The sequence below is a fragment of the Abramis brama genome (assembly GCF_963993115.1).
Source record: "Abramis brama genome assembly, chromosome: 1".
Lineage (NCBI taxonomy): Eukaryota > Metazoa > Chordata > Actinopteri > Cypriniformes > Leuciscidae > Abramis > Abramis brama.
Window position 1 is genome coordinate 44868663 of NC_139963.1, and position 17524 is coordinate 44886186.

At 38.5% G+C, this 17524-nt stretch overlaps 1 protein-coding gene across 1 annotated transcript in view; it reads left to right on the top strand.

The window, feature by feature from the left end:
* Window positions 1–17524, top strand: part of LOC311067767 (uncharacterized protein) — an 82198-nt gene that overhangs the window by 16846 nt on the left and 47828 nt on the right. Inside the window, exons 2-6 of the mRNA XM_084089841.1 lie at window positions 1712–2056; window positions 2148–2504; window positions 2815–2916; window positions 4718–5104; window positions 7362–7679. Coding sequence (XP_083945967.1) covers window positions 1712–2056; window positions 2148–2504; window positions 2815–2916; window positions 4718–5104; window positions 7362–7679 — 1509 coding nt within the window. The remainder of the gene's footprint in view (window positions 1–1711; window positions 2057–2147; window positions 2505–2814; window positions 2917–4717; window positions 5105–7361; window positions 7680–17524) is intronic.

A 17524-nucleotide genomic window follows, 5' to 3' on the forward strand; every position in this document is an offset into this window, starting at 1 on the left:
TCCAAGCTTTAGCAACCTCTTCATGAAGCTCAGGAAGAAAAGGAGCGGGCTTGGATACCGGTGCAGACCACTCGAGGCCGAGGCTCGCCGCGGCCAGCGTGAGTACGCGCATCAGTTCCCTCTCGATGTTAGCTCTTTTGTTAGGTTTACGAACAGGAGGCGCGAGATCCACAGAGCTCGCCCAATCCTCGCTGCCCGAGGCTAGCAGAGAGCACGTGTCATCCTCCCCCGACGCGGCTTTAGAATCATCCTCCTCGAAGGAAGCGGCGGCAGACAGCGGCCGCTGTGCATCAGGAAGTGATTCAGGGGAAGCCGGTGAAGCAGGCGGGCGAACCGGTGAGTTGGTCGGGCTGGAGAAGGTTCCGGGACCCGCTGAGCGCGGCGCTTTTTACGGCGCGGCAACGCAGCGGGAGGTGCAGGCTCGGAGAAAACTGCCAGGCGAGTCCTCAGAGTCACCATTGGCATTAGCTCGTAGTGAGGGCAGCCGCCGTCGGCGAGCGCGAGCGCGAGCGCTGCATGATCTTCACCCAGGCAGGAGACGCAGATGACATGACGGTCTCCCTCGCTGAGTGGGGCTCGGCACGAGCCGCATGAAGGCATCTTTAAAAAGACGCGAGCTCTTTTAGAGTGTGTGTCGCAGAGCGAGCACACACACACACACAAAGAACAGTTTTTTGTAAAGGATATAGGCGCCGGATAGAGCAGCGGGAACGGCGGTAGAAGGCGGCGTTGACCAGCGGCTTCAGGAAGTGGCTCGTCCCGCTGAGGTGCTTCTTCAGACGGCGCGCGGCTTCTTTCGTGATCCAACGATGCGTGAGCTTCGCTGAAGAGATGAAAAATCAGAGAATCAGCCTCCCGAGCTTCCCTTTATAGGGCTAAGCCACGCCCGTTTCGGCGGGAAGTGGCGCGGAGGGCGCGAAGCGCCCTCATTGGCCTGACGTCACCTCAGGCCTCGCTCGATAGGCTGATGCAGTTGCCGCAGAGCAGCCAATGGGCGAGCGAGCCGTCTCGCCCATGGCCGCGTGCTGCTGCAACGCGCTTTGCAATAATTCAAAATTATAAGGATAATTTTTTGGCTTCAGTATCTCGTGGAAAAGAGGTTTTCCCCATTGCGTTTTTCAAACACAGTACAAGAGACCTCTCGTAAGAGAACAGGATTAGGCCTTAGTTCAATTAGGATATGTAAGTAGCTGCTATAAATATGCCTTAGAAAAAAAAAAAAAATGTTACTGGTGTGGATCTTGAGACAAAAAATGGCACTGATATATTTTAAGATATGTCAGTGCAAGTTGCTTTCAGTTAAAACAGCTCAACCATGCCTTTTAGTCTGGGACTAGACTTGTCTGTGAAAAGGGGGGTATTTCTGTCATACATCTACAAAGGTTCTTACTGAGAATTTACAGAGGTTTAGATGTTGATTTATTGAAAATGTTTCATTTGAAGTCACCATAATCGTGATTAGTGTTACCTTTATTTGGGCTCTTGGCCCTTGATGTTTTTTAACATTAGGCTGGAAGACAATTGTAGTGATACTCCTCATCTCATCTTTTCTTTTCTCTGTTCTTGTTTATCTTTCCTTCAGTGATTCTGCTTGTTGACTGTAGGTTTTCATCACTAATGCTCAATCATCACTCTGTGGTGTAGACACATATGAACCCTGAGGGGTGTTTATTTACACAATAAGCTTTTTTTTCTCTCCATTTGTTTTCAGGGTTTGTTGTGCACAGTCTCTCTGGCCCTCTGGTTGCTCCACTGGGAAGTTCATTGGTTTTGCTCTGTTATATTGGTAAACCTTTACCAATGGAGGGTCTAGAGGTGGAGTGGAGAAGAACAGACTCAGAGACTCTGGTTCATCTGTATCAAGATGGTAAGAGTCAATCAGAGGTCCAGCAGCAGGATTATCATGATAGAGCTCATTTCTTTACTGATCAGATTCAACATGGAAACTTCTCCCTCCGTCTGGACAATCTGAGAGCTGAAGATGAGGGAAATTACACATGTAAAGTTTACAGTCAGCAGGATTCTGCTGAAACTGTGGTTGAAATAAAATATGTTGGTAAGTGTGGAATTAATTTTGATCAAATTTAGTATAAAAAAAATTACATTGACTTTTCAAGTTTTAAAATTTCAAATATTTGTTCTTTCAGAGCGTTTGCTAGTGTCAGGCTCAGATGAGTCCATATCAGCGTCTGTGGGTGAGGACGTCACTCTGAACTGCTCTGTAGACTCTCACATCAAACCTGAACACATTGAAGAGGTTTCATGGAAGAAAAATGATAAAGATGAAGATATTCTGGTTCTGCTCCACCAAAACAATAAGACTTTACCAGATTCATCAGACGAGCATTACCGAGACAGAGTTGAGTTCTTCACTGATGAAATCCCCAAAGGAAACTTCTCTCTCAGACTGAAGAGTGTCAGAACTGAGGACAAAGGAGTTTACATGTGTGAAGTGTTTACTGGAGTATTTTCAGCCAATGCAACAGCAGAACTGGAGCGACTGAGTGAGTAACACAAAATTTTAAAATAAATACACAATCATTGAGGCCTAAACTAACACACCAGTTTAATTTACTTGTACAGACACATTCAATATTCTTTTAGCATTTTCAGATTTGACAGTACTGTGAGTTTGACTGCCAGATATTCTTGATTATTCCTGAATGATTATTCGTGGTGATAGTAAATGCTAAATCAAATTGTCAACTATGGTATTATTAATCAGTGTGTGTGTGTGTGTGTGTGTGTTAGAAGCAATGTAGAAGAAAATATACTCCATAACTTATTTGCTCAGTAACTGTCTTTGTTTCACAGGTTTCTCCGTTTCACACATAATGGTGTTTCTTCTCTGTATTTCTGCATCTGGATCTGCACTTCTGCTCTGCTGTCTGATCTACTGCAGATCACAATATGAAGGTAAAAATAATTGTATCAGATTGTCAGCTAATCAGATTGAAACTGCAAATTTCAGTCAGTAATTACCACCTTTATCTTTGTCCATTGTACTTCATTCCCCACACAGCAAAAACTCCCATATTAAATTAACTCTCCTGGGATTTTATGTGAGCACACTCAACATTGTTAAAGTGTCAAACAAAGAGTGTTAAAGGAACACTAAAAAGTGTTACATTTATTCTGAAACAGTGTTAAAGTTTATGAGATAATTAAGTGATTAATTGAGTGATGATGGAGCATTATTGAAGATAGCCTACCTAATGTTAACAAGCAATATCACTGAAGGAGAAAAAAAATGTTTAAGTCACCATTGTGGAGATCAGTGTTTGGTTTAGTTGGTCTCATGACCCTTGACTTTTTAACATTAGATATAGTTTGGGCTGTTGTACCTGAGTTATAATGGATGGACAAGCAAAGAGGGAGATGATCAGGGGGTGTTGGTTATGTTATGACATTCATTATTTGACCTGAATTATTAAGTACACAATACTTTATTGATTACAGTATCCTTGTGATTATGCATCATAAGGTCTGCCATTTTCAGCATAATCCTAAGGATTTTTAAAAAGTTATTCTGATAAAAAAAAACTTTGGAAAAAAAATCTTTAATTTAGAGCAGGGATGGGCAAACTCGGTCCCGGGGAGCCACTGTCCTGCAAAGTTTGACTCCAACCCTGATAAACTCTCCTGCCAGTAGCTTTCTAGTAATACTGAAGAAATAGCTGATTCAGGTGTGTTTGATTAGGGTAGATAGCAAGTAACCATCGAAACAATGTTAAATCAATATTAATGTTTCAGTGTTAACTTATTTGAATCAACATCACTTTTGTACCCGCAATTAATGTTGAAATTTCATCCATTTCATTACAGTAAATCTATGCTGTTACAGCTTGAGATCCAGTAGAGATGTTATCTGAAGTATTTTTAAAAAAACACACAGACATCAAGAATCAGCATATGAACCTCCACAATGATGACAATCAAACAATGCTTCATGTTGCAATGCATGATGGGAGTCACCAATCAAATCTCATCCATGGCTCCTAGCATGCATTGCGAATCACGCCTTGCTAGTGCAAAAGTTAGACAAATCATGGCTAAATCTGAAATCGCCCCCTAAACCCTCATTCACTATTCCCTATGTCAGTCCACTAATACTGTTCACTTGAAGGACTGAATGAAAATGAGTGAGTGAATTTGGACAGCCGTTGAGCGTACATCGGTTGTACACTTGTTATTGCAGTGCAATGTGGGATTGAATAAGTGCTCTCAATAACGTCCACTATGGTTTTGAACACCACTACAAATGGCTGTTTCCTCAAATAAAGCCCTATTTGATGGTATAGGGGATGATTTCGGATTCAGCCCATGTTTAAATTTGGTATGGGATCTCTTGTTCCCTGGAGCCCCCTAGTGGTCGGGATCCTGGGCTGTAGCCCATGATGCCATTTTGGTTAATTAGACCCTGGGTTCAGGGCCTTGAGTGACAGGTTCTCACAGGCTAGGCTCTTCTGCTGTAAATCCAGCCCTTCTGTAATAAAAAGCTAGAACTTGGTATTCTAAAGGTAGAGGAGAACGTTGCTCTTTGCTGAATTATAAAAGATGTGGATGTTTACAGTTTTGACTGAAATGCAGTTTCAGTCCAATTAAAGCCCTGTGTATTCACAGTTCACATTTTTATAAACATTATTCTGTGCAAAATGTCATTTTGTTTTCCCTTAAGTTGTTTCACAATAAAAACTAAATGTGTTTTCATTTACAGGGTTCATTGTGACACATTCTTGTAAATGGTCTGTTCCTGTGGATGTATCAGGGGTTTTGCCCTGTTATTTTAAAAAACCCTTACTAATCAAGAAAAATGTGACATGGATTAAAGGAACAGACTCAGAGACTCTGGACGTCCTTCCCCAACTTGATAAACATGAACCACTGGTTGAAGTTTATCAAGATAGTGAGAGTCGAGCAGAGGTCCAGCAGCAGGATTATCATGATAGAGTTGATTTCTTTACTGATCAGATTCAACATGGAAACTTCTCCCTCCGTCTGGACAAACTGACAGCTGACGATAAACAAGATGAACCAAAATACACATGTATAGTTAACAGAAAACAGATGTCTGTGTTTTCAGCTAAAACTTCTTTGGAACTGGGTAAGTAAATATATTAATAAATATATCTTAACCTACACAGCAAATCTCCTAGTGTTAAATTAACACTCTCACCCTCGGGTTTCAAAGACAAGGCTTAAACTAGTCCCAGATTAAAATGTATGTTTGAGCTGTTTTAACTGAAAGCAAATTGCACTGACATAAAATATGTCAGTGCAATTGTTTTGTCTCAAGATTCAATTATGTTTTTTTGTTGTTGTTGTTGTTGTTGTTTTTATAAAGCACATTTATAAAAGGTAATTGACCCTTTCTCCACCAGTGGCTTTGAAAAAAGTTTTTTTTTAATCATTTTCACCAGTTTCATGGCCCCCAGAATATTTTGTTGTATGGACATCTGAACATGAAAGAAAAAAACAATGCATGAAGCAAGAATATATATTTTTTTTTTTTTCAACATTTGAATGTGGGTAACCTATAGTCAACACTTTGATCTCACAGTGATTTCTCCCTACCACAATGTGAGGTCACAGTGAGCTAAAAGTGTAACCTCACTCTGTGCTCCTATTATGGACACAATGTAAGGTCACCCCAGCTAGAAATATTATTGGACATTGTTACATGGTTTTTTCAAGTTTTTAATTGTTCAAGATGGGCGCCAGACAAAAACTGGCAAACAGATTTATAATTTTCTGTTAACCACCCTTACGAGAAGAAAAAAGAAACAGAAATGTCCATTCACATTTTATAGCAACAACAACAACAATAAAATAATAACAATAATAATAAATAAATATTTCAGTCTCTTAGTGTCCAGAAACCCGCCATCAGAAATGAGCAAACCAAAAAAAAATCTTTACAAATGAAATACTGCCACGTTTGCACACAGGCCATCAAGGTTCAACAGTAGGCCTTTTTAAAAAAAATAATAACAAAAAGGGATCCAAAAATCACACGTCGAAAAAGAGTCTCAGAAGGAACAAACACTCACAGGTCTGCAACTTCACCAACTTCACTGGGTAAAAAACTCCTTTAGGCAATGGTTTTTCACAGGCGGCGTTCTGATTTCAGCTCGTTTAGTTACTCTCTTACTCCGTGCATGCGCGTTAGAGTGCAGATTGGGCCGAATTTTTCTGTCCGAGCCCGGCCCGCGTCCGACAGAGCAGTAACCGAACCCGACCCGAGCCCGACAGGCATAAAGATATTTATGTCCGAGCCCGATCCGAGACCGACAGTTAAAATCCCATTTTTTTCTCATACTAATGACACATGTACGTTTGTTTGTGTGGAAAGCCCGCTTTTATTAAGCAACTGTAGGAAGGCATTCGGAATTGTCAACAGGATGAGTCGGGTACCGGCGGGTCCCGTTGGGCTCGGGTCGGGTATCCATCCTCTAATGCACATCCCTTCTCCATTTCACAACGCAGAAATTCGGACTTTCCACATGGAAAATAATCCCACAGAGTACCTTCACGACACACTGAAACAACGGCCTTGTTTTCCCCTGACTTTTCCAGACACTGATTCCAAACTTCCCGACCAGGCCCTCGCTTCTCTATATTTTCTTTTCCTCTTAATCACCCAACCGCACCTCTTTTCGTTACTATACACTGTTAGACCTTACCAGTTTTTTTAACAGTAAAATACTGGCAACACTGTTGCCAGTAATATACTGTTAATTGTACAGTTCTTTACTGTAAACTGCAATATGTTACTGTAAAAATGCACTAAATTAAAACTCGAGTTAACTAATTACACTTGCAGAAACCGACCTCTTTGAAGAGGTTCAGTCCTGTGTATGCTGGGAAACTTCCCGCACATAACATAATGCTCTCAAAGCATTCATAGAACAACAAAATGTCTAGCTGGGATGAGCTCATATTGTCGCCATAGGAACCTTGAGACTCAGACCTTTTCGACTATATGATTTGTCAAGATTAGAATATGTTTTCATTATAAAGTAGTTAAAATAAATTTTGTAATATGAAACCTGACCACTAGGGGAGGAGCCCACTAAAAAAATCAAGAACTGTTTCCATGGCAATGCAACATCCAATTTCAAAATGGACACAAATGAAATTAGTTCACAATTAATTATGGCAGATAAATTTAATGGCAGTTTGGCTAATTTAAGGCAGCTGGTTTCTGAAAATGAAATTTGTTAACCAGAGTTTAAATTTAGTGCATTTACAGTAAATTACTGGCAATTTTTTTTGCCAGCATTTTTAATTAACTAATGTTAATTAACATTAACTTTTCTTTTGCCTTCACATTATAAACAAAATGGCTTTTCTTTTTATAGGCTTAGTTCCTCTGGGATCTTCAGTGGGTTTGCCCTGTCATGTTGAAAAACCCTCACAAATAGAGGGTCTGAAGGTGGAATGGATAAGAACAAACTCAGAGACACTGGTTCTGTATGAAGATGGTGAGAGTCGAGCAGAGGAACAGCAGCAGGATTATCATGATAGAGCTCATTTCTTTACTGATCAGATTCAACGTGGAAACTTCTCCCTCCGTCTGGACAAGCTGACAGCTGAAGATGAGGGAAAATACACATGTAAAGTTTACAGTCAGCAGTCTGTGATTTCAGCTGAGGCAAATTTGGAACTGAAAATACTTGGTAAGCTAACATAACCAAGAAGATACATTAACAGCATGATGGTAACAAACAAGTGCGTTTCTTATCTGTTACCACCCTCTTTTAATTATACCAGTGACGGAAATGGGCACAGTTAGAATAGCAAAATATATGGGAGAACATTGGTACGATGTTACTTTTTATGAATTGCAAGTAGCACTAAGTGTAAATGTTGACATTAAATTGACTAAAGCAAACGCTAACCACCATCATGGTGACTTTAAAGATGAACTGAACTGAAAATTTGAGTAAAGGTGATATAACAGATGTATTTTATTTATTCTCATTGGTACAATTATTAAAATGGCAGAATTTGTTAAAAGGGATAAAATGGTATGTTGAAAATGTTGTTGTTGTTACACGGGCGCCGCCATGTTGGATTTCAGCATTCCACTATGTCACTGGCATGGTAAGCTACTCTGTTGCTAACCAACACAAGCAGAGCAGCCATAGCATGTACATCAGTGGCGGCTGCTGGTCTTTCAAAGAGGGGAAGCTCATTTTCGGCCTACATCATAAAAATGATTCATTTATTTATGCGTAAATTCTATGTTCCTTTTCAAGAAAATGCTCTGTGAAAAATGAATGTAATAATATAATAAAGGTAGAAATAATAATATGATCAAGTATAATAATAATGCTACTAATAATAAGATATTTTTTTAAATATTTTTGAATTATTACTACTACTAATAATATAAAAACAATATAATAAGTAATAATATAATAAAGGTATAAATTTATAATTGTGTGAAATGTATTATAAAAATTGGCTAGCAATTTCGACAAGCAAATACCAAGAAATAGATTGCAGCAGTTTGTCTTTGAAAAATCCGCGATGGGACTGAGCTCGAACAGCTTCAACATCAGCGACTTTTTATTGTATGAAATCGCTGTCAATCAAAAGAGACACAGCCTTTCGACAGACTGTCCAATCATCACGCGGAAGCCCGGAGTCCAGGCCAGCCCACTCCCCGTTCACCCCCAGAGAAGCTGAGCTTCCATGGGCGGGACATAATCGCAGCATTTAGCCAATAGAGTGCTGAAGTTATGACGTCACTTTGTAGGCCAAAACGCGGAAGTGAGTTAGCATTTTAGCACTACCGGTTCCCTCGCCCTAAAGTCTATGGGTTTTTTGAATGGGTTTTTGCTAAATCGCCTGAAATAAGGTCTGTGGTTAACAAAGCCTCTAAATATTTTCACGTTTTGATCTTTGACATAAAACACACCAGTTATAACCTGCTTGTGATTTTTTTTAACTTTATTGTGTCTTAAAAAAGGTGGTTGCTAACAAGTTGCTAAAAGGGACTACATCCTTTGGCGGGGAATTTAGACGTCATCATGACAAACATGAAATCTCTCACTAGCCCGCGTTTCAGCTTCACGTTCAGCTTCACGTTCTTAGAAGTTTACCTTTCAGTTAATATACATAACGTTATTTTTGTTTTGTCCCGAGATGCAACCACAAGTCATCGAATGAAAATGAAATCTCGTTTTACCGTTTTCCGTCCGATGTTACCCAGCGGAGACTCTGGGTTCGTGCCAGATGGAGTAAAAAAAGGCTAGCAGTAGCAAGAATAAGCGTTTTTCATAACCAAATCAACAGCTAAAATACCTTTTGTCTTTCTCTTAAAATATCTAAAAGCTTGTTTACTTTGCCACTGTTTAATAGATTAGATCCGCTGCAGTTTTATTAAAGGCTAACGTTACGTTGAGAAATGTGTTTAATTAAAATATTCAAAAATAATACCTGGTTTATTGACTTTTATTGTAACTTGTTTGGATATAATTATAGAAAGGGTGGGTCCTGCACCCTGATATTTGTGAACTTGGCTTTTACCCACTTATAATAATATGATTGTATTTGTAAACAGCATTACCGTAAGGCATTAGGTAACAATATTAATCTTTGTTATTTTAGTAGTAAATGTTAAACTATATTTAATGTGCTATATAAACGTGGACAATTCCCAGAGAACACGCTGATATGTATAGCCTTAATGCACTGTAAGTTGCCTGTCTGACAAATACACAAATTAAATGTTAAACTATTGTATACTACTTGTATACTATTGTAACTACACTCCAGTCAGCTCACAGTAATGTGAATGTGAGATAAATTTACTACACTGGCTCTCACATTGGGGCTTGTGGATTACCAGGTAAAAATATATAGAAAATGTTAACAAAATGAGTATATATGGTTTATATGGTTTAATTATAATATATTATAATAAGCATTTGCTATTGGGCAATTCTCTTTAAATTCAACATATATAATTATATACAACTATTATATTAAATGTTTGGAATTTAACTGTGTTATGCTTGTTCAGAGATTATTTGTATAGTTATCTTAAATACATAGAACACTATTATAACTCCTCTATCTCTCCCTAGTTTTACTTACCGAGACTCGATTAACCTTGTCCCTCATGCTGGCCCGTACAATACCGGCAAGTAAACCAGCATCTAAGCTGCACTGTTCATGTCCAGATTTATAGTGGTTCTCTCCTCGATCTATGGTTTTTCTATCGTCTAAGAAAAAGGACATAAGATTGGAAATTGATACGGCCATAGCTAACTTTAGTGCTTCTGAGATGGTAAAAGCGCGTTTTTTTCCTGGCGAATTAGCAAATGGTATGCAAACATACAATCAAACATAATACAGTGAAAGATAATCTTTAAAGTTTATTTGGGGCACAATGATCAGGCATAATAATCTTAATCACAAAGAACATAATATTAAGGTTTATATAAACTAACAAAATAATAAACGAATAAATAAAACATTAACAAAAGATAAAAAAAATCTCAGAGACCAGGGCTGCCAACTTTTGAGTTTAGCTTGGAGTGAGATTTTTTTTTGGGGGGGGGGGGGTATGTAAAAACAAATATTGCATCACAATAAGTGTAATTGTGATTGTCAAAACATTTGGTAACTAAATAGAATTTTATGCAGTTTAGTGACAACATGTTACAATGTTTACATTGTACAATGACTGGTAGGATACAGTTTTTATTATTGCTTGACAAAAATTTCAAGATTTCAATTCCATTCTTGTGATTTGATTCCGATTTTGATTCAATATTGACTAATTTGGATACATGTTTATTTTAAATTTTATTTTAAAAAATAATCTCACCTAATGCTGTAAACATAGAGGGCCCAATCTGCTGGTATTTTTAAAGGTTAAAAATAACAAATTAAATTAAATATAATGCAGTTTTTGTTATAATAACAATTATTTAATGACATAAGTAAAAATATAATAAAAATGTAATATAGTGCTCAGCAAAATCTCCTCTAGCTATTTTTTTTTATTCAATTAACATATGGTCATTAAATGGCTTTCCTGAGGTAAATGTAACGTTATGTGACATAATTGTTCTCCTGCTGTTATACTGACCTCTTTCCGTGGTTGAAAAACACTAATTGGTCGATATTATGTATACTTTCGGTAAGTTGTACTGCATCTTTAAATAAAAAAGTAACAGGTGATCGGTTCACGTGCACTTGAACTGAGGCGCTCAGCGATCTGTCACGTCACATTTACAAGCGCCAAACGTATTTTTGTCTGAATTTCGTAATAAAATTGACGGGATCTAAGAGCTGAGAATTAGTTTAATATCAAAAGTACCTCTTTGCTCCGCAATTTTTCTGTGCGTGAGAAAATGGATGTGTGGCGTGAGAGCGTGTGAAAAGTGTCAATTGCGTGAGTCTCACGCTCAATGCGTGAGAGTTGGCAGCCCTGAGAGAGGCACACATAAACAAAATTAGTTTCTAACATTTTTGGAAAAAACGAATGGGCAATATTTCTCATGAAAAAGTGGATAAGTGTTCATACCATAGACTGTAAAAAATAGGTTCATACACAGCGCAGATCATAACGAGCGAGCGTGTTTTTTAAATAAAGTTTGAGGAAGCTTGATGATGACGTTGATCCGCGACCATGGTGTGCTGTAGTCCGTTTATAGCCTACCGTTAGCATTTTATATCTGACGGCTTTATTTAGGCTTCAAAATGTATAAATTTTGGATTAACTTGTAAAGATTATCTCGATAGACAAAACGTGTTAGGGTCACAACTCTTTGTTGAACACAGATCTTATTTTTTGCGATTTTCCAAAAGTCTATGGGGAAAATGCATTGCTTTTCGACCGAGGGAACCCATGCGCCGCTAACTTCCGGGTTGGCCTACAAAATGACGTCATAACTTCGCCACTCTATGACCGTCTAGTTTCGAAGCGCTGAAAAAAACAGTTTGAAGCAGCCCCATTGAAGTCAATGGAAGCTGGGCTTCAACAGGGAAATGCACTGTCTGTGACGCTACGGGAATGTATGAGAAGGAAATCGAGTCAGCCGACCTGCTGTATGTAGCTGATTCTGAACGAACTCGTCTTTCAGACGAACGTTTTATAACGCATTTTAGTCAATAAAATGTTAATACTATAACATTCATTTAACATTCATTTTTTTGACATTATAGGGGAAGCCGAGCTTCCCTTGCAGTCTTAAAGAAATCGCCACTGATGTACATAGTCTGAGGCTAGCTGACATGGCTGAGGAAACAGAAACCTACAGGTCTAGGGGGGGTTCATACTGTATTGCCCCTGGCTATAGTAATGAATGGTATAGGGCTAGGCAGCTGGGGTTGCGATACATTTTCACAGGCTACCTTTGACAAGGAAACCAGGCTTTATAGCGTTCAACAAAACTGAGACTGACACACTCGGCATTCATTGAAATTGAGTCACAAAACCAAGCTATACCAAACGATCCAACCTAAATAAAGGGCTAGCAGCTAAACACGTTGGAAGCACTTTTGTCAAACTCCACAAGCTAGACACCACTCCGACCATATTTATAAAACTGTATAAATAAATCATGACTCCGACGATAGCACAGATCGATAATAATGCGTTTACTAGCAGCTAACTAAACCGCAGCAGGTCTGTAAACAGAATCTAATGTCCCTCTACTCACCCTGAAGCTAGCTGATGTTCATCGTGTCAGGAAACATTGTTGATGCAGGGAGTTCAACTCGCAGAACTAACGTTAGCTGCTAGGTCCATAGTAAGAGGTATCTGTGCAGTATTTTGATTTTAACATTTTGCGTGCAGCTAACTTAACAAGCGATCCCATTGATGAATTCATGATTCGCCTCTCATAACATAACATGCTCTAAACACGCACGCAGAGTGGAAAAGGAGGAGCGGGGGCGCGGGGAGCAAGGATCACAAATTTGAACTATATCGATATATGCGATATGGTCTAATTCCATATAGGGCTGGGAGATATATCGCACGATATTGTTATGCGCATCTCATCAGTAAAGCCGGTTCCTTGATTAGTAGTAAATCACCATCACCTGCTTTCAGATGGAGCGGCATTTACTACACAGCAAAAACTCCAGTGTTAAATTAACACTCAAGAGTGTTAAAGTTAACGAGATAATTAAGTGATTAATTTAGTGATGCTTGAGCATTATTGAAGACACCTGATGTTAACAAGCAGAATCACTGAAGGAGAAAATCACAAATTGTAAGCCACCGTTTTGGCGATCAGTGTTTGCTTTAGTTGGGCTCTTGACCTTTATACATTCACTTTAAATTTTGTTTGTCTGCTGTTATTGATTTATAACAGTCAAATGAACAAACAAAAGTGTGATCTGATAGTGTTGGTTATGTTTTGACATAATCATGCTATGATCTGAAAAATGAAACTTATTGAGATAGTTTGGTTTACCTTGTTAGCAGCAGCTTTGTGAGTCTACAGCATATGACTTTCAATATTTTTCTTTTAACCCATAATATTTAATAAACATTGTTCTGATCAAAATACTTTAATTTTTTTTTTTTTTAGAAACACAGACATCAATAATCAGTCTGTGAATCTCAACAATGGTGACAATAATAAAGCATGTTGCAGTGGCTGCCACCAATCACAACTCATTAATGGCTCCCATCATGCATTGCGGTATGAATAAATTATGATCTGAATTGCCTATGTAATTTACTTTTCCTAATTGAATATTCTGCTCGTCACCATTGTTGAGATGCATATACTGATTTTTGATGTCTGTGTGTGCCTAAAAGAAATATATTTTTTTTTAAACAACTTTTAAGAAATCCTTTATATTACATCTAAAATTCTGGATATTTAAGCAGAAAAACAGTTATTCTGTGGTCAACAACATAAATTTAAGTCAGAAATAAGCAAATAAGGAGTTCAGTGATCAAGCTCAAACGATGATTGTCATAATATAACCAACACCATCAGGTCACTTTATTCTTTGTTCATCTGGCAGTTATAACTCAGATACAACAGCCAAACAAAATCTAAAGTACATATAAAAGGGTCAAGAGCCCAACTAAAGCAACTACCCATCACAATAATGGTAACTTACAATTTGTGATTTTCTCCTTCAGTGATTCTGCTTGTTATCATCAGGTGTCTTCAATAATGTTCAATCATCACTAAATTAATCACTTAATTATCTCATTAACTTCAACACTCTTGAGTGTGGACTCATACACTCCCAGGAGTGTTAATTTAACATTGGAGTTTTTGCTGCATACAAAGAGCCATAGTTAACTGACAAGCTGAGCCATATCCATTAATTATCGCTGGCGATACGTCCGCGATATTGATGTGATTTGGCTCAGCTTGTCAGTTAACTACTAGCCTGGTTCTACCAGACTCTCGTACATTTCATTTGTACAGAGAGTCTGGCCTCGCTCCATTGAGAAACGTTTACTTCCTTGTAGGCGGGTACTCTGTTGAAGTTCAAAACTATTGGATCTGCTCAGAGTCACTCAGGATCTGCCATAGCCAATCGCTAACGTGTGGTCGTGACGTATGTCATGCGCCGAAACCGGCCGGAAACAACAAGTCCGAATGATCAGAGGATTATGTTTAGAATAAGATGTCTGTCAACGAGAGCTGCAGGTTTTGTTCATCGAATTTAAGAGTTCAAGGAACAATTGTAAATTCTAAATGTATATTTGACACTCAGTCATTTAATGCAGGTCTGTGGTCACTGTCTCAAAGAGCATGCACAAAGTCCAAATGAAAACAATTCCCCATCGTCCAAATTAAACAATTCCCCATCGTTAGTACACATTGATGGCCTAAGACACGAAACGAGCGGTTTGTGTGAGAAAATGAACAGTAGCCTATTTACATAGTTTTTACCTCTCTGAGGGCGCGCGCGCATCCTGGTGTGTGACGTGTACGCAGACTGGTGCATAGATATATACACTAGAAGTCGCCTTGTCTACGGCAGTTCATTGGAACGAATGTCTTTAAGGCAACATCTAGTGTATATATCTATGCCGCTGCGGTCGTTTCGGATCTGCCGCAAATGCTGTACAGTGATCACCGTCCAAAATGTCACGGTCATCGTGCACCCCGAGCTGCCCAGCACGAACTCCTAACTTTTCTGCCTCCTTCACTTGGTCCTCCATTAGTGCAACAAGAGGGGAGACGACAACAACTATCGGCTTTGCATCCCTATCGTTCGCCTTAGCTAACTCATTAGCGGAGTGAGCTGGAAAATCAAACTTTTCCCGAAGCCCGTGGGGAGGAGGGTCACAACATCATGGCCACCAACAAAACTTAGCAAACATTGTTCTTGCTCCGGCTTTAACTTCTGTATATTCGGCAGTTTTGCAACAACGGACCGAATAGCTTTTCTCACGTCTTTCTCCGCTGCCATTACTGAACTCCAACGCAAACTGACGCACTACATCAACGTCATCGTTCTCAGCCACTCCCTCTGTTCGCTGATTGGTCCTACAAAAAATTGGTTTCTGGAAACCTAAGAATATACAGCAGTCCCAGACGTAGTACTGAAGGAAAATGAAATTGAGCGGAAGTGCGTAGGAGGGCGCAGCCAGGCTAGTTAACTACGGCTCTTTGTAGTAAATGCCGCTCCATCTGAAAGCAGGTGATGGTGATTTACTACTAATCAAGGAACCAGCTTTACTGATGAGATGCGCATAACAATATTGTGCGATATATCTCCCAGCCCTAATTCCATATCGCATTTCAAAAATAAATGTTCCAGGTTGTCCTCTCTGCAACAGATTGATTCCGGTGCACTGTCCTTGCTCTGGCAGCGCCCGCACCCACACCAGTCACTTCCCCCCAAACGATCCTGTACTGTAGGTGGAGCCTGAAACAGTTGCAGCTGTGATGTCATCAGAATTGCCAGCGTTCTAATACTAACAAACGCAATTTTTGTGTTGCTTAAAAAAAAGCTATATTGATATTTAAAAAAATCTTTTTTTGTGTAATTTACTTTTAATTGTCATAAACAACACGTTATCAATGTTGATTTTTTCAGTTCAGTTCATCTTTAAAATGCAAAATATGATTTCCTTAAAACGGAAATTAAATAAAGTAAATCTGGTTAGTTTTAAGTGAAGCTGGTAATAAGTGTACGGCCATGCATTTCACCTTTTGTTTGGTTTATTCCAACCAAAATTCAACGACTGCCCAATGTTGGAGCCTGACGTCAAACAAACATTGGATTTAGACATCAACCCGACTTTCATTTTCAACCAAAATCCAATGACTGACCGACACTGTAGTCCATATCATGTGCCTGCTGGGATCAACATCATGACATCTTGACGTCAAATAAATGTTGAATGGACATCATATACAACAAAGCATCAAAATAACATCAAAATGACATCAGCAGAAGTCAAAATATTGACATCAAATTGACATCGACACCTTGACGTCAATATGACTTTCATTTTTGACTTATTTCGTGACGTCATTTCGACATCAATGTTGCCCGCTGGGTAATGAGATAATTAAATGATTAATTGATGACTGATTATTACAGTGTTCGGACATATTATAGACTGTTAATCATTTTAATTATAGGCCTATAATTCATTGTAATCGACCTAAATGTTTTGGACTATTTTCAATGAGGAGGAGAAAGCTAATCTTCGCAGCATGTCAGTTATGTGGTGATGCGCTATGAAATTATTGCATGGCAAATTAATTATAATAGCCAATAAATTTAATAATAAAAGTAGGCCTTCCCTAATAATACAATAATACTACTAATAATTTTATACATACATTGGAAATTCTAAATACTCTTGATATTGATAGCTGATGCTTGTTTTTGACAATATCTCTGGATACACAATATCATGGTCTATTGGCACAACCCGGCACAGGGGTTTACTGCGCATTTTTCACACGTACAGTGTGAGCATATAAACATTCGGACCATATAGTGTGAGCACATAAAACGCAAGCTTTGGCTTTACATCGCATGCAATCCACTCATTCAGTGTGAGTAGGTAACATAGCTGAAATCGCACAGACATAGCACAGTGTATGCCCACCTTTAATGATGAAACAACAGGTTTATATACTGTAGCGGAGCGATACTGATTGTGATGTTTAACACATATCACAAACATCACTACATTTACATTAATTTTGCATCAAAAAAGCATTTTGAGATGCAAGTACATTTAACCACTTACACAGACAAAAGAGGACATTAAATATCTCTTGTTGACAGCAGGTGTTCATCATTAATGCCCAATCATCACTTAATTAATCACTTAAGTATCTCATTAATTTTAACTCTGATTCAGAGTTATTTTAACTCTCAAATGTTCTCTGAGTTAATTTAACTCTGGGGATTGTGCTGTATAATACTAAAGAAAAAATAAAACAAGAAATCGCAATTATATAACCCTTTTAAATAAAGTGCACAAAACTTTTACTGAAATTTTCATTAAACTTTTTACAGAAAAACTGTTTTTTACACAGGTATTTGCTGAATG